Raw genomic sequence first — 17,903 nt, 5'->3', positions numbered from 1 at the left:
TGGCGTTTTTCAAAAGGATTTTTCAAGGGGCTGGAATTCACTTTTGTATACCAGTCTCTCCGATGGTTCTGTTCAAAGCATGATTCGCTGAAGAATTTGGACTTTGCGCCCTTGGGCGCAAAACCGCAATGGCGGGTCTAAAACACAGGTCACGGGTCATTGTTTTACCAATACTGGAACAACCTTAAACCTTTTCTTAGGGTAGTATTTAGGCCTAAAAGATTGTCTTAGTGTAATACTTAGGCCTAAGGTTAGCATTAGGAAGGGGTTAGAGCTGTTCCAGTATTGGTAAAACAATGACCCGTGACCTGTGTTTTAGACCCGCCGAAATCGCAACCCACGGCTTGGGAGTATTTCATTCGACCAAGTTAAATGCTTGCTTAGGTAAAGTCAAGTAATAAAAGACCGCTTCACTAAAAAGCAGATTTTATGCTTCAGCTTACCTTTGGTAGGAGTGTTGCATTAACAAGGCATTGTCAAGCTGTGGTCCCAAGATCAGTATTTTATAGCCGGCTGTAGCTATTTCATCCTAAATCCGACTAGAAGAAGTAAACCTCGTTTAAAGCACTAGTGACAACATAAACAGCGTCTTTGTCGTAGCTTTGGTGTCAAGATATGTTGATATAAATCCGCTCAAAAGAGAGTGCTTCCACCATATTGGATTCTCTTTCGTTACCAGTTTCTTTCGGTCACGGAAACAAACGCATGGTAAAACATCGCTGGAAAAACGCTACAGTTTTACTAGGCGGGAACTGGGTTCTTGACCATCTCGCGTCAGATGGCGTGTTCTACTTTTCTCTTACTTCAAGAACAAGCAGTAAGAACAAACAAACAACCAAACAAATAAACAAACAGGTACATGTAAACCCTTGTTTTATTTGTGGCCTTTACTAACGCTTTCAGTGATTCTCAATTTTGAGTTGATATCGAAAATACCTTGTTTTTATTTTTGTTTTTATTTTTTTAGTTTGCTGTTTGTGTTCTTTTTCTCCTTCCGTCAAGCAAATAAGACGGAGTGCTCGTGAAACAACTCACTTGAGATAACGTTTTGCCACATAATAGACTCCCTAGTTTCATCACAACTAACAGAAACTTGAATATATTTCGTCGAGCCGACAAAAATGTAAAATTTTTTCACTTAGCTCAGGAGCCATGGTTTTCGTTGTAGTTGCTAAATGATAAAAAAAAAAACAAAACAAAACAAAAAAAACCGTCATTTCCATTCGCACATATAGACCAGTTACTGGTAAATCAGGAGTGGTAAAGTACAAGACCACTGTTGTGGGTCACCCTTTCATTCGGTCTATAATTAAGGGTTAACTCTTTCCCGAAGAACCTTCTCACTTGGTGTTTACTCGTCGGGAGGGTGTTTTCCAAATGATGCCAACTCGAAATAGGTCCAGTAAATCAAGTTGAAAATGACGTAGCAACACGGAAAAAGGAAGCGGCACACTTTATCGATAAAACTGGCTTCATTATTGATTAAGACGTACTGCAAGTATGTCTTAGCTGTTTGCATCGAACTGCTTCGGCCTTTATTTGGCTTGTTTACAGTCTCCTCTCCAACCTCTTTTACTTCTTCAGTTGGGCGATGCTCTTTTTCCTGGGATTAAAACAATCAAAACAATATGAGAAACAAATTTTGGAAGGACTTTATAGCTTGCAAACTGAACTGAACTGAATGAACTCAATGCTATAAACATTTGCGAGAGAAAGACTGATGTATTCATGGGGTTCAGAGCCACCTTAAATTTTCGAAAATTTCAGGTAGCTCTATCTGAACCCAATCTTCAGAATTTTTTAAACTTTACCAAAAGTTGTATCTCATCCTGCCTATCAAATTTCGATTATATATGAAAAAAGAGTTTCACCGTGCCGTTTTTTAAATATAAGTAAAAGGATGGGTTTTTTGTTTTTGTTTTGCGGGTCATATCGTTACAATGATAACCTATTGTGCCAGGAAAATTATGACGACGTGCTCACTACTGATTGGGTAGTTTTTTGATACCATGACTGCAGCAACAACTGATAAAGAGTGATATTGATCCATCAAAATCTGCGTCTTGAAAAGTGCTCGAAACTGTTTTGAGCCACCTTAAACCTATTACCATACACTTTAGTTAATACGTGGACGATGTAAACATATTTAAATATTTTATATTTTAACAGTAATTAAAAGTAACACCACCTATCACGAAGTTGGAAATATTGTCTCACAGCGGCAAATGTAAAGCATTTTATGTTAATCAAAATGAGCAAGAAATTTTCACCTTTTCGTTGTGTCTTACGTCTTCGTTACTGCTTGACAAACGACGCTTTAGCCCAGTGTTAAGCAAGACCAGGATATACTCAATGGTCGCAGCAAAAATGAAAGCAAAGGATACAATAAAATAGATATCCACTGCTTTTACATAGGAAACCTGTAAGATCAAAAGTACCAACAGATTAAGTCAGTTCTACATGTACTTTTGCGCCATACAGTGCCATAGATAGCTTGGACTAGGTTTTGCACAACGGCATTCGTCATAGCCATTGAAAGTTAAACTAGAGCTTCGTCGATGACAATTTTGTATAGAAGTATTTCTTACCAAACTTCTGGTCTTATTCAGTGGAATTAAAAACTTTGCCAAATGTACATGTAATTCACATGTTGAATATGGTTGTAGATTTATGTAAACGATGTTAATGAAAAATGAATTACTTTAAACCAAGTGAGCTACACACTTTGGTTTCAAAACTCTTTAAGTCCTAAAAATCACTTTAAGCGATTGAAAAAAAGTAGCCGAGCACAAAAAAGGAAGAGTAGAGGGTAAGGATAAATACTGACATTCCTTTGAATTTTTTTGCCGGTTACTTTGGCAAAAAACCCAACGTTTTAGCAGAGTGAAATTTTCATTAACATGCACTGTTTTCATCAATCCAAAAGTAAAAGTACAAAATCTCCAAGATAAAATAGGTTTATTTAGTCCTATATTTGTGTCACTGGGAGAATTATGATTATAGTACGAGAAAAAAGCATGGTTTTCAGTTTGTTCTACCAGGGAATGAATAATGTTATGAAGGATCGACAAGTTAGAAGAAGGTAGCTTCTGCAGGTGTATAAACAACGCCTTTCCTTGTTATATTTTACCCGCTGAGCTTTTCTGCATGCAGCATAAATTCCTATTTTTCTACAAAAAGGAAGCTGAAGTTGAAGAGTTCATGGCCCATGCTTACTGCATATCATAAACTGATGTAGTTCTCAGTGTCAGTATTGCATCATAAATGACATTATTCTACGGAAATTTGCATCCTAAGAGACTGTTTTGCACGAGTACATAAGTACGCACATGTAAGTCTCACATTCGTTGCTCGTAAAGTAGCTCTTTGATTTAGAACAGACCTTTGGCAGAGAGCTCCTGAACGAGCCAGTGAATGTTACAATTGATAGCACAGTAGTGCTTCCGAGTGACACTCGGGCTGGAACAGAGTCTTTGGGGATCCAGAAAGACAGCCAAGAAAGGACCACCAGCATGATGGTGGGGATGTATATTTGAAGGAAAGCATATCCAAGACGGCGCTTGAACCAGAAGCGAGCGACAAGTTTAGAGTGGGTACCTAAGACAGTAAGAACAATAACCAATTATATGCTGATTGTAGTTTGGTTTTTGCTTTTTTAGATCAAAGGTATATACATTTATGAAGTCTTCCTAAATCTTTTTACGGTAGCTTTGATGAGAGTTAAAAGTTTCAGATATTTTTACACCTTTAGTTGACAAAAAACAAATCAAATATTTATGACCCACCGTCTGCATAAGTCTCAACATCTTTAATGGCTTCCGTGTTTGTGAGAGTAAGCTCTGCCAAATGTTCATCCTTGACATCTATGTGGTGATTACTTTCGAACCATTTGTAGTCCAGCTCGTCAGCAGTATATGCGTCTGAGGAAGAATGTGTGTTCGAAATCACAACACAGTAACTTCGAATTCAGGATAGAAATGTATGAGGATAGTAAAGAAGAGGAGAGAGAAGTGCCCTAAAAATTTGAATTCAATACTTAACAGGTTGATAACTCCAAGTCACAGGTTTGTTCATCTAGTGGGTAGTCAGCCAAATCTATTGCACATCCGGCAGTAATGGTTAGTCTGTAAAAGTTAGTTTTGGGAAAATCGGAATCCTCAGATCCTTAGCGCCTTCGTTTATTTACTTGATTTAGAAATAGCTGAGCTGAAGATACCGCGGGGAATACAGAACAACATCGAATCTCTTCTTGCAGACTTCAAATTGAAATCAAGGTTTCTTCCGTTAGGTTCATAGTTTCTAGTGCTCAATTTAAGGGAAATCTAGTTGTCCTACTGCAGACTGCGTGAGCGAGAATTTGTTACAAGGAGAGCTGGCATGTTGAGGGAGTAAATAAACAAGAAACAAATAAATGCACAAGAGAGAAAGTTCATTTTCAAAAGAGTTTACGAATTTCCAATTTCCACTTACCACAACTTTGTCTTTGTAGTTACATCTACTTTTAGACCATCGTGTCTCGATCTGATCCAATATTCCGCTCGACTTCAGAGCCATCGTTAAGTGGGTAACTAAGTCTCTAATGGCCCTTTGAGCTAGGGACTATCATGGAAAAGGTTTCCCTATTTATAGTCGATTGCCGATGAAATGAAATGAAATCAAACGAAATAAAAGGAACGGAGGGAAATTTTTAGTGTTTTAGAAAACGTATCTTACCTTGTGCTGTAGGCGACAATTCCATCCGAATTTATGACAATTTTACTGTTTTCTGCGATTACATCATGGATAGTAGCACTCCTGACGTTAAGAAAAAACGTATCAGGAAGCCATATCAGCTTCTTTGCGTCACCAGGTAATGTGATTGGATAATTTAAAGAATGGTTCAGCCGCGGATCCTTCCAGAGTTGCCAGATGACTAGGTCCAATGAGAACTCCTGAAAGTTATGATGAATAGACGTCTAGAATACTTGTCATACTTGTATTAGAAAAGACATGAAATCCTGTACAAGTTAGAATATCACAAAAAAGAAAACAAGCAACAAAAGTCTATTTGAAAGAATTTCTGCAGAGACAAAACTGTCGTCATTATATCATGGTAACGAATTGAGTCATGCATATGGACATTTGACTAGTTGCTCACGAACATGTATAGCTAATCAGTTTAGGTGTTTGGGCTACTACTGAAGTACCCAATTTAAAGATGTCAACTGATATTGCAATTTTCCTTTTCATTTTGTTGTCGTCTCCGTTTGCTACAAATAAATGCTGTTATCGTGGACGGCCGTATTGCTTCATTTTTACATCGATAATTGTTATTTTTGATGGGCCATATGAAGGCTTTACTATACATTGCTGAGCTTTACGATTTGGAGGACGGCTGTAAAGGGAAAGGCGATAGTGAATTGTCAGTGAAATAAAATCTAGCCTTGTAAGTAAGAGAACAAATTCCTCATTCCAGGTAAAATGGAATCGGTATTTCATGCCCTATAATCCCAGAATTCCTCTCGTTGTTGTTGTTGATCCTATAAAACTAACTACTGTAACTATGCTGTACCTTTTATCTGAAATTTCACTGAAGGAGCAAACGTAAAATAACAACAAAATTTATTGTTCCTTACTTCACTCATCTCTCTCACTGCAACAAAGTGTACCACCGTTACTCGAACTTCAACAGTCACTGGGCCATCTGTCAGCATATAAACGATTATACTTTATAGGATTACGGTAAATTACGTAACAGCGTGGCAACATGAAGACACAGCCATCTCACCTTTGTGGTAAGGCCGAAGATACTTCTCATACTTTACAGGATTTGTTATGTCGTAAAGTTGTTTTGCAGTTTCACTGTATCTGAAATTGGCAATTAAATTGTACTTTATACTTTCGCAAAAATTAATTGGAAATACAATGCAACTTAATATATTATTGAGAACGTTAAGAGCATGACCGTTGAGAATCGACAATCAAACATATATTACAGTACATATATTACAGTAAATAGAGCAAATATTATGATCATTTTCACTGTGGGTAGTAATTGTTTTTAGTCTGTTAAGATTTCAAATATTTTGACAAGACAGCTCGACTGGTCATATTATAAAGCCACATGATATGGCAGAGAGCTTTCAAGGTTAGCCACAATTCTGTAATATGTCTCACTGGTGCTTAAATTTATAACATACGCATCAATTTTGATTAATTGCTATATTATTAATACGACCGTCGCTGAAAATTTACAAATGTGCTCAATCCAACTATTTTCTTCTTGTTAAATTCATTTGTGATAGATACGTGATGGGGAAATCTGGATTTTGATATAAGGAATAAAATATTGTCACTCGACCATTTAATTCATAATTTAACCTAAATGTAGTCTGTATTTTGTTTGAAGAAAAAACACCAAGGGAAGCCTTGAAGCTCTTTCCATATGTAATTTATGTCCTGTTTTTGAACAGAGATAATATGACTTTTCAGTTTCTACTCGATTTAACAAGCTTTACTTGACCGTGTTTAACATGTAACTGGCACTGACGCGTCGGAGTTCAAGGGTTGAGAGACATAAATACGTGTTGGGATGACTTTCACATCTGTGGATTATTTTAACGCAGCAAACCTGCAGATTGCTTTAAAGCTTTGATAAACTTTCAGATGAAGAATCCCAAGAAATGACATATTTTCCTTCTTTTTCAGGCCTTTGGAGGTTTAAATAATTAAAAAAACATGTTTCAAATGTGGTAATATTGTGATTATGACTGATTCAGTAGTTCTCTTTGGTTAGTGAAAGATTACTGTGTATATATGCCGTATATAAAATATTATTTTAAACTTTCGTAGAGCCATGCAAAATATAAGCTCTGTATAACCGATCATCGATTTCAAGTATTTCTTAACTTCAATTCTACCTCATTGCAATAATTCATTATAAGTATTCTGTGCTTGAAAGCGTCCCAGGGAAGCTTAACTCATTATAGCTAGCTCCATATTGCAATACATTTTGTAGCGTTAAATAAACTTACTCAGCCGACAGGGTTCCAGGTAAGAGCTTCAAAATTATCCAAGCAAGAGAAAATATTAAGGGCATTGCCACGGATGCAATGTTTATCTATGGAGAATAATCATGTATGGTATGGCGCACAGCTAAAAACGGGGTAAATGTTATACAAAACATTAAGTTGGGCGCAGGAACTCAAGCGTCTTGCAAAATTTGATTGGCTGTTTAATTTCAATATTATTTTAAAGGGTTTTCACATGACTAATTTACAAACCTACAGGAAGCACCCAAGATTTATGAGGATTAACTATTGTTGTATTAATTTGACCTGATTCTTACCACTTAACGAGACATTCTACATGTATATCCGATACTAATATCGCTTATGACTTCAAATATTTGCATAATTAAAAGACTTTCAAACCTGCGCCGCAAGGTGAAGAGATAAAATATACTCAATAAAATTTTTTTAATTTCTTGTTTGCAAGAAAGAGGGTTAAAAGTATAAATTTGAACTGATTCCAATCTTGTAAGGATTGCAGTTTTCAGGGATTATTCTTATTTTTTCTCAGTATTTCTCTTGGACTTTTATATATATCTAACGCATTTCCGCAGACATTTCTGCTGGTTTATTTATAGAACCACTCTTCGGCGTTATCTCAGATCGGCATGGAGCCTTTAAGGGTAGTCATTATTTACCACTTACAAACCAAGCACAAGAATATCGGCCCGAGTTCGTGACAGTACCGACCGAGCGCAGCGTGGGCTATGAACTATTCCCACTTTACTCTCACAATGCGGGCTAACACTCAAAACCTCGGCAGGAAAAACTCGCTACCGCAGTTAAATATTCGGGTTTCTGTAACAGAAATCGCGAGTCTAAAGTGCAAGCTGTTCTTCCTGGGCCACAAATGGGTTTCATGGTTCCAGACGTTCCCAGCGGAGAGTGTGGAAACTGGGGAAGAGAATTGCCATAACTTGCTATTCGGGTGCTTACTCTTCGCGAACAACAAAGTTTGTAGAATGCCTTGTTTCGTACTGAAAGAAAGGTGTGGAAGTAATCATGTCTTCTACGTTCATCTCACATAAAAGGATGCCGAGCGTTTTCGGAACGGGTCGGTTCACCAGTTTTTTTTTGCTTGAAAGCTAGCCAAGTGAGCATAACGTGAGTTACATTATGAAAACACTGTCAAATATATGACCACTGACTGAATAACAAACCGATGATGCTGTGACAAACAACTCAGATGTTTCAAAAATCGGAAATCGCTCGGACCCTGCTCTAAGATGAGCGATGGGATCCCCCGAAAATTTGCCGCGAATTTTCTCGCTCGTCCAAGACTTCTTAAATTTTCAGTTCCAGAGCTCGTACTAGCAGACCTTGTATTTAAACTTCAAAATGCCCGCCACAAAACACAAATCACACGCGATAAAGGTAGGAACCCTGTGAATAGGCTTAAGAAAAAAAAAAATGATAGAGGTTGACTATTCACAGCTCTTCTATTTTTCCTATATTTCCTGAAAGGGGTGCGAGACTGGGTTAGAAATTTCTTCGGTAAGACTTATATTGAATTAGCCATTTCTGAACTTTCTTGGTAACAACAAGGTATTCTAAATAGGATAGTTCTGTATTGTAAAGGTGACAGGTGACAAAAAAAATCTTGAATCAGAGAAAATTTTCGTGATACACTAACACTCACGAATATTAACATTGAAAGACCTTTATTTTGAAGACATCGGTTGAGCCATATACGAATACTTTTCCTATGATCATTCCTCGACTTAATTGTAGAACAGCGCTACGCAAAATTGCATTTTCTGTACATGAAAAGCTAGCTAGATAACTGAATTGAGAATGCTCAAAATTTAAAGGAGTTTAATTAATAACAAGGTTGAACAACGAGAGGCAAAATCAGCGGTGTCCAGCTGAATTTATGATACAACAAAACATATGCTTTATTAACAAATAATAATTAAAGGTAGCTTACATAAAATAATATATTAATAAAAAAAGTTAAGTAAATTTACTCAGGAGATTTAAAAAGCTAATCGAGCTGAGTTAAAATTATTATCATTGCATAAGATGGCTTCCATTAAATAAAACTTTTCGGATTCTCGAGTGGTTTTGTTTGACCTGTTACCATTTTTTAGCAAACCACCCTAAACATGTTGATGGAACCGGTTTAATCAATTATTGATTAAAAACAATAAAATCAACCTGGGAAGTGTAAATGAGGCAACTCGCAATAAATTGAAACAAGCCAACTCTGAAATAGAGCAAAGAAATACGACCGTGAAGCAACCGCTGACTTGAGTAAGCTATTTCAGAACTGTCGAGCGCTTCTAGTGTCAATCTCAGTACGCAGGCGAAGCTGGCGGTGAGTGAATTACGGAGCAGGTAGGTGTTTATGAACATTTGTATAACACACTACTATCAACATAATCTGAAAAAGATGCGATGTCCTCAATTTACTTTACCTTAGATTCTTACCTTTTTTTGCATCTTAATAACGAGAATCCTCGAGAAAATGCTAAATTAGAAATATTCTCCTTTATACTTAAAAAACACTAAGTCATAAATTGCACGAAAGCAAATTATTATTTATGGATAAATAATTTGCGTGCGCATTTGAATGAAAAGCGCATAAAGCTAATTGGGATGTAGTTTAATCAGACAGCTGTTGGTTTTCTCGGTTTGTAAAATTCATAACTTAACGAAACTCATTTTGTTTATAACGATAGATTCTGAGATCCGCGCAATATATATCAAATTTACTCGCGAGGACTTGTCGTTATGTTCCATGTAGGTGTTGGCTTTGTACTGTAAACTTCTGGTCGCGTTTTGTATTGGCTTATTTCTTCTTTATATTTTTAGATGAGTGCAGCCGCAATGTACCCACCACTGTTTCTTATATATATCACGACATGGTCACCCCTGCTGTATTCAGTAGCTTCGTCTTCAGAAAACAGGTACAATATGAATGAACTTTCTAAAATATAGTATTTCACAGAATGCAAAGCATTATAATTTTCGATTATTTGAAAAAAAAAAAAAAAGAAAAAAAAAATTATAACTTATCATCCCGCATATCATAAATACGTGACGTTGAATTCAGATTCATAAAAAGACGTCATTTATGTCGGTTACGGCATGGTGGTACTTTGGAAAGACATGGACGAAAAACACTAGGCTTTATATCACTTATCTTGCTTTTCTTTCTTTGACGATGAGTGGTTTAGCAAGCTCATTTTGAACCAGACTCAAAATGAAAATTAAATTTGTGCCTAAATTAATATTTATAATATATTAAAGTATGCTTCTGTAAAAGCCCATAAATACAAATCTCGAAAACCTTAACGAAAGAAAAATTTTGGTAGAAAAAAATGAAAACAAAACAAAACAAAAAAACAAGGATGGTCAAAGAGGTAAAATAAACCAGGAATAAGTGATAATGTGACGGATTAACTCGAATTTTAAACCAAAGACAGCCCTGAAAAAAAAGAAAAACAATGTTAAATAAAAATACAGTATCCGACTATGGCTATTATCCTACTCATCGAGTGGTTATCAATTCAGTATTTTTCGCCTTCTATAAGGACTATGCGGATTCCAAACGTCACTATTTACGTTCATTACTGATTGATCCATTTAACGCACAGACTGCGTTATGTGCACATTTCTTGGCTTTGCTATACCAATGAAATGAAATTTGCCAAATGTCCTTGCCTATAGAAAGGAAACATATTCATACAAAAACCAAAGTTAGATACACAAGGATCCCGATTTTTTCACTCCCTCGATTTTCTAATCTCCCAATAACTAGAACCCAAAGACGTTTCTCTTCCCCAAGTCGAGCAATAAAATTTTACACCATTTCTCGAACTGACCAAATTTTCAAACCAATTTTTTTTTGCCTTGAATGTTCAAAGAATTGGTATTCTACTGTAATTTGAAAGTTAACATGCAGTTATTAAACAAATTATTTGGTTTTCTTCAAAGCTATAAGAGTGCCACAGATACAATGAAGAAATTGTTTGATGAAGAAAATTATGATAAAAGACTGAGGCCCTACTACAAAGGTAATAGATCTACCTTCAATTTTTAGGTATTTACTGACTTTCCGTGAATTTGTCTTGGTGATCTAGTTATTTCTAGTGTAATTTTCGAGAACTTATCAAAGTTTTGCCTCATCTGGCAAGAGGCATTTTCACTTTTTTCCTAAATCAAGCAGCATATCGCTTCATTGGGAATTGCTATACTAAGTAACCCTCAAGAATTAAAAAATAAATGCATCATCTGTACTAAAGGTATCTGCGGTCCAGTGTCGATCGACTCCCTTAGTCGACATCTCACTCTCTGACTCGGCCGACACTCGGTCGACAATCGATTCAACGTCTCGATCGACACTTGATCAACAGTCTGTCGATGATCGGTCGATAGTCGACCGAGTGTCGCCCTACTCATATGTATCGATCGACACAGATTAGTCGACACTCGGCCGAATGTCGTCCGAAATGTCGTTCGAAATGTCGATCAAGTGTCAACCGAGGTGTCGATCTAGTATCGATTGAGGGCATCGATCGACACTCGACCGCAGATTACTTTCATTAACATGATCTTGGATGAAAAGACCACAATCCAAAACACAAACATTTCAGTAACTGTCTTTTTTTCAGGTCCTGCCCTTAACATTACAATAGACATGTCCGTTGTACATTTAGGAAAAGTGAGAGAGATTGACATGGTATGTAATGACAAAAAAATACAGTCTTCTAATCTTGATCGACATCACCATTGCATTAGTAAACGGTGGTTGATTCTACTTTAATATTTAAGATGAAATCCGATAGAAAATCAAGCAATTTCAGATTTTAGTGGACAAAAATCTGGTACTAGAATAATTTTAAGTATTTTACAGTCCTTTTTACATTTTCTTCAAGTTAAAGATATAAATAGTAGCCTGAAATAACACCAAAAACAATTTCCCATGGGAACGAGAGAAAATAAATAGCTCTTATTGCAGTTGAGCCTGCGGTCAAATGTTCCTTTGTTTAAAAAGGCATACAAACGAGGCGAACGGGTCAATACAAAGCAAAATTGATCCTTTAATTTCGCCTCGTTTGTATGTCAAACCGCTGATAACTTCAATAACAGCTATTTCAAAGTTCCGAGAAATTTTGCAAACGCAGGTAAGATTTCATCATCAGTTTCATTTCACAAGTACTTTTAAGTGTTCCATACGAAGTTCAACATTTGTTCTCGACCTTTTGTGTTGCTAGAAATGATTTTTTTTAGAGGATATTTAAAACATTTGTACAGACGTTTGCAATACGATGTAAATAATCTTGGCACTAGGTTTTTGTCCACTTGTTACTCGAACTACTGGCAGATTCCGTCTTCATTATTTTGTTTACGTTTGTGTAATGTGCACCAGGAGTAAATTTTCCCCGTGGCATATAAAGCCTTTATTTGTGGCACGTAAAGCTCTTTATTTGACTTGGTAGGATTTTTCTATGGATGTCTTCTTCCGCCAATACTGGCATGACCCACGACTGAACCACACCCTCGAAGAGCCGATTTTCTTGACCGGATCTTATCGAAATGTTATCTGGCTCCCAGACACGTTTTTCCTCAACATTAAGACCGCCAAGTTTCACAACGTACCCGCCGACAATAGCAGAGTAAAAATCAAACATAACGGTCAGATCACGTGGAGTTCAAGGTACCGTGGGGGTTTTGAAATATTTAAAGGAAAAGTCTTGCTATAAGTAAATTTTATTGTATAGACAGTAAAATTGGGATTACCTTTCTGAAGAGTGGCTTTTGTCCAAACCTTCAACTGTTGTTTAACTATATAGCTTGGTATGCACAATGTAACAGTGTCTAGCATATTGTATGCAATTAAAGACGGCGACAACAGATGACTAATGTAGGAAATAAACATCTATTTTATTGCGCAGATGATCTCCTTGCATATAGTTTTTAACCTGTGTTTGATTACAGGATTACCATGACAGCAAATTGCCAGTTGGATCTGAGGGACTACCCACTTGATGGACAGTCCTGCAACCTTACTCTGCTAAGCTGTTGAGTTGATTATTTTCTCCCAAATAATGACATCATAATGAGACTTTTTTCGCGTTTTCCCAATTTTACAGATGCGTTATTCTAGCCAAATATATTTATACAAAATTCAGCTCTATTGTGCAATAAGTTCTGGCCAATGTAAAGGAGCCCAATACGGAAGTCACTGACTTCGCGCAAGGGCACTCTTTCCTTCTTTCCTAGAAGCCGAAACATTATGAAAATAGAAAGTTATGGTCAAAGATAGAAAAAAATCGAAGCTTGTTTGTGATGGTTACCTTTTATTTCAGTGGATTTCGAGCGCTCTCCCTCCTTTTGTGTTTTCTAGCCATATCAGTACGAAGAGGTCCTCTTTTAGCTGTTGTTTTCATGTTTTTCAGACGCCTATCCCCTTCAGCAAGTCGACTACTTTTGGAAGGCCAGAGATAAACAAGGAATCGTCATTCTTGGAGATGAAATGAACGAGTATACTCTAACAGACATTAAGACCAAAAAAGGACTGGTACATTATGGTACCCGTAGCTCAAGTAAGTCAGAATTTAATTTGTGCGCCATAGTCCTTTTTTCGGTTAACTTTTCGCATTGCATCACAGAAATTCAACGTGGATGCGTGAATGCGATGCAATATTGTTCAGAGTACTACCAATCAGTCGATCGGCTAGTCAGTCAGTCAGTCAGCTGGTCGGTCGGTCGGTTGGTCAATCAGTCATTCGGCAGATCAGTCAGTGAGTCAGTGAGTCAGTGATTCAGTGAGTCAGTCAGTGAGTCAGTGAGTCAGTGAGTCGAGTGAGTCAGTGAGTCAGTTAGTCAGTCAGTCAGTCAGCCAGTCAGTCAGTCAGTTGGTCAGTCAGTTGGTCGGTTGGTCGGTCGGTCGATTGGTCAGCCAGCTGTCAGTCAGTCAGTCAGTCAGATGGTCCGTCTGTCGATGAGTCAGTCAGGTCATTGAGTCAGTCATTAATAATAAAAAATTCAATGGAGCAATGAGCACGTAATCGCAAGCGTTAATTGTCAGTGCATTAAAAAAGGTAGCACGGTTTTCTTTTCTTAACAAGGATCAGACTTTTCTCACTTGTGGGCAGTATTCATCTTCAAGCGTCGTCTTGGATACTCGTTCATGCAAATCTACGCACCAACATTTTTGATTGTGGTACTTTCCTGGCTGAGCTTTTGGCTTTCAAAAGATGCAATTCCCGCCCGTGTGGCCCTAGGGGTGACGACAGTATTAACTATAGTAACGCTTATGGGATCATTTCGCTCGTCTGTGCCTAAGGTGAGACAGGTGTTATGAACATAGAGATATTGATTTACATTGCATCAATTGGTGATTGGTCAACGAATGGTATTTAAAAAAGTCTTGTCTCATCAGTTCCCTGAGTGCGTCGACAATAGACCATATTCGTATTCTTGGTCTAGGATTGGAACAAGCTTGTAACTGAGACTAATGTGGGGAATCTTTTCAAATGTAACTGACATAAAATGCTGACTGTTACTTCAGCGAGGGCAATCAAACTGCGATTTTTTTGCATATTTGTTCTTATGTACTTGTTTGCGTTCTCTTTCAGTTTGAAATTTATGATCCTTTACTTTATGCAGGGTCTAACAGTTTGGAAAGACCCGGTCCTGACCATGTTCAATTAATGGAGCATAACTCTATCAATCTTACACACGCTTACGTTACGTTTATTTTATCATTCTAGGTGTCATACATCAAGGCTCTTGATGTTTTCTTTATTATTTCATTCTTTTTCGTGTTTGGTGCTGTCTTGGAGTACGTTATTGTCATTCTCCATCACGAGAAAAAACTCAAAGAGCAAAAGAAAGAAAAAGACAGACCCGAAGTTGAGATGCTGCCTCTGAGACAGGTAAGTTTAGGTTACCAAACTTAGAGAACGCATGTTACTAGAAAGTTCTAAAAACAGCTATTACTCTGGAATGCTAATTCTTTCAGTAGTTTATTTTTTAAAACACCCTTGAGGAATATGTCGTGCGGTACCTGCATATGGAGCTGTTAAGTGTATTTCAAGGTCACGTAGCTTTTAAAAGCGAAATTAATAGGACACGGTTTTATACACAAGTTCTAAACACTTTAGAAAGTAAAATTGTTGCTAAAATTGACTTTGATCTCTGCGTCTTTTTTCTTGATTAATAATTGTTATACTATTACCATTTTTAGGATGACGGGACTGAAACGTCAGGAATGGATACTAAACACCATGACGATGATGATAAGCAAACATTTCCCGAGGGACAGCTTGAACGCTCTCACAGCAGCAGTCCTGGTGGTCTCCGAAAAACTAAGGAACTTGTAAAGTTTGCTTTCCTTGAAAATAATGCAAGTATTGTTGATCGAGTCTCACGTATACTTTTTCCCGTCTCTTACCTCGCCTTCAATATTTTCTACTGGAGTTATTACTCGGTTTTTAAGTATAATGGGGTTTAAACTGAACACCAGTACAGCTCACCCATTACGTTTGATTCTAAATTATATTTAACGCAGACGAATAATTGTGTAAGTTACTCTATTACGTTCTTTTCAAATCCGTCCATTCAGTTTGTTCTACAATCGTGGGAAGTTTCCTGTTCGGAAGCAGCACTATTGTTCTTGCAGCTTACAGTAGAGCACGGCAACATGAATAAAGAGAAGGCAGCTCAGTGATCGTCCCAAGAACTGTTAAACAGGAATATCTGATTTTGGCAAAACTCATAACTGAGAGCGTACGTTGACTTTAACATTAGTTAAAGAGGCACCATTACGGGCATGACCTCGAAAAGTCAAAACCATCATGAATTAAACACATATATTTATTGAAAAAAACCTAAATAATAGTCTAAAATAGGCTGATACACAATCTGGTGTTGTTGCTGCTGTGTAGTATTAGCATTACCTGACGCAATTCCACATTTATAAGTAGGAGAGAGGTACAAGGAACGGAAGTGCGCGTCTGTAAAGCGTGTCTTTTTGTTTTTGAACAAAAAATTGTATGTAACTTTACAAATCAATAGAAGTTGATTAAATAAAACAAACCAATGGTCTATTTCTGTTAAAAAATTACTATATGACTGCACTAAGCACGTATCAGGTTGGGATGTCAAATCCAAAAAGTCTGGCGATTTTGGTTTGCTCTTTCTTCAGCACTACAACAATTCGCTTACTAGTATCTTCATTTTGGCATTCCAAGAGTATTTCGTACACGAGCAACTTAAGACCGAGTTTACCAGAGGACCAGGCAGGGGTGATAATACCATCTCTCCTTTTTGGATGAAACTTTGCCAGATTAAAGGTACTACCCAACAACTCTAAAAGACAAAGTGGGCCAACTTTGTGATTTTTCCCTTAGGGGTTAGACCACCCCCCCCCTGGTTTTTTGCCCAAAATCCCCAAAATGTCACTAAAATAAGCATCAAATTTAAACACCGCTCCTGCTTACAGAATACCTTGCATTTTATTGGTATTTCACACAAATAAAGATTGGACCTATCTTAGTTCACACCAGGAATTTCAAGTCATTTGAAGTGACAGGTGCCAATCAAGGAATGTCATTTCCTACCCATGTCACGCAACATTTAGCTATAAGGCAAATTAGCTGAAATTCTGACTCAAATATTGCTTAAGTCCAACTTTCTAAATCAAAACTAATTTCATCACAGTTTAGAGTCACCCTTTGCCTGATGAAATCAAGAATAAAATTTTTGGCATCTGTTATTTTTTGGTAACAAAAGCTGTTTAAACAACATGACAAGAGGCTAGTTTTAACAAAGAGACAAGGGCGAAATCTAAAAATATTAGATATTATAGAATCAGTTTATCAAAGTTATTTCTATGTTAATGTCATTAACAAAGTCTTTGAATATTATTTTGGGTAGTGGAAGCTCAATGAATGCAAAACTCTTTGCAATATCCCTTAACGCTCGGACGTGCAAGGCGGGGAGTGGGGTGGATGCCATCCCCCTAAGAAGGTATTTTCAAAATTTTGAAAAGACGATTTACTCTAAGGGGCTGAAACTTTCATTAGCTGTTCATTCATCCTTCGCGGATATTTTGATATGTCAATTGTGTGTCCATCATTTTTTATGTTTCCATAGCAACCATTAGTTTCATGTAGGTTTGGCCAAAAATCAACTTTTTTGACATAATTCTGTATTTTTCCAGTTTTCTTCATCAAATTCCAGAAATTCACCAATTTGTACATTTCATAAGCATTCTGGCTTGATTTTGTATCAATTTCCATTATTTCTTGACTTTTTAAGAAAAAAAGTAAAATCCAAGATGGCGGATCCATATGACGCCACAACCAACAAAATTATGGTATCATTTTGTGGAACAAGCTCAGGGCTATCTAATCAATGTAAATTTATTTCGTTCTGCCTAAACAGAGCGCAAACCCAAGAGGATTCCATCTTTTTCCCCCTTATACCACGGTGGGTGTACTAGTTAGCTTGTACATCCGAGGTTTAAAGTAACAGTGCAAAACACCTCGATACTATTTGTACAATTTAAATATGGGAATAAAGGGCCGTGATGTTTACATTCTAAAAAATTGACTAGTTAGATGAAAGTTTTTCTGGGCAAATCTCACTTTTTAGATTACCCTTGAAACCCTGCTCGAGCATCATGGGCGGGTCACATGCTTGATGTTGCAATTGATTATTGTCAACTCTTACTTTACACTTGGCATACAAACTCATCAATCCTGAGAGGTATTCTTTGCTGACATTAGTTTTTGCCCTCATATATTAACTCTTGAGCTCACCCAATGAATATCCATTTCGTGCGAATCGAGTTAAAAAACATCTATGATTTTTTTACTTTGCTGCATCAGGCAGGCAAGT

At 37.0% G+C, this 17,903-nt stretch overlaps 2 protein-coding genes across 2 annotated transcripts; one reads left to right on the top strand and one right to left on the bottom strand.

Moving 5' to 3' along the window:
* Positions 1-1,351: 1,351 nt before the first annotated feature.
* Positions 1,352-8,068, bottom strand: LOC145480118 (glycine receptor subunit alpha-1-like). Its single transcript, XM_081458576.1, has 9 exons — positions 7,986-8,068; positions 5,768-5,847; positions 5,616-5,683; positions 4,714-4,931; positions 4,042-4,124; positions 3,786-3,920; positions 3,383-3,597; positions 2,271-2,420; positions 1,352-1,603 (listed from the first exon to the last, which is right to left on the bottom strand). Exons 1-9 carry the CDS (start codon positions 8,066-8,068, stop codon positions 1,352-1,354), a joined length of 1,284 nt encoding a protein of 427 aa, XP_081314702.1.
* Positions 8,069-10,950: 2,882 nt separating this feature from the next.
* On the top strand, positions 10,951-15,522 carry LOC145480117 (glycine receptor subunit alpha-1-like). The gene is made up of 8 exons (XM_081458575.1): positions 10,951-11,068; positions 11,666-11,733; positions 12,494-12,711; positions 12,993-13,075; positions 13,454-13,600; positions 14,126-14,343; positions 14,771-14,935; positions 15,247-15,522. The coding sequence occupies exons 1-8, from the start codon at positions 10,951-10,953 to the stop codon at positions 15,511-15,513; spliced, it is 1,284 nt and encodes a 427-aa protein (XP_081314701.1). The 3' UTR covers positions 15,514-15,522.
* Positions 15,523-17,903: the final 2,381 nt, after the last annotated feature.

The sequence above is a fragment of the Orbicella franksi genome, chromosome 2 (assembly GCF_964199315.1).
Source record: "Orbicella franksi chromosome 2, jaOrbFran1.1, whole genome shotgun sequence".
NCBI lineage: Eukaryota > Metazoa > Cnidaria > Anthozoa > Scleractinia > Merulinidae > Orbicella > Orbicella franksi.
The sequence above is the reverse complement of the archived record's forward strand: the minus strand, read 5'-3'. Positions and strand labels throughout refer to the sequence as shown.

Coding starts and splice junctions, on each gene's coding strand:
- LOC145480118 (XM_081458576.1), bottom strand. CDS start 8,068: ATGAACGTAGAAGACATGATTACTTCCACACCTTTCTTTCAGTACGAA. Junction 3,598..3,785: donor TGTTGAGACTTATGCAGACG/GTGGGTCATAAA, acceptor TTACTGTCTTAG/GTACCCACTCTAAACTTGTC. Junction 1,604..2,270: donor ACGTAAGACACAACGAAAAG/GTGAAAATTTCT, acceptor TTTTAATCCCAG/GAAAAAGAGCATCGCCCAAC.
- LOC145480117 (XM_081458575.1), top strand. CDS start 10,951: ATGCAGTTATTAAACAAATTATTTGGTTTTCTTCAAAGCTATAAGAGT. Junction 11,734..12,493: donor AAGTGAGAGAGATTGACATG/GTATGTAATGAC, acceptor TTGACTTGGTAG/GATTTTTCTATGGATGTCTT. Junction 12,712..12,992: donor CAGATCACGTGGAGTTCAAG/GTACCGTGGGGG, acceptor GTTTGATTACAG/GATTACCATGACAGCAAATT.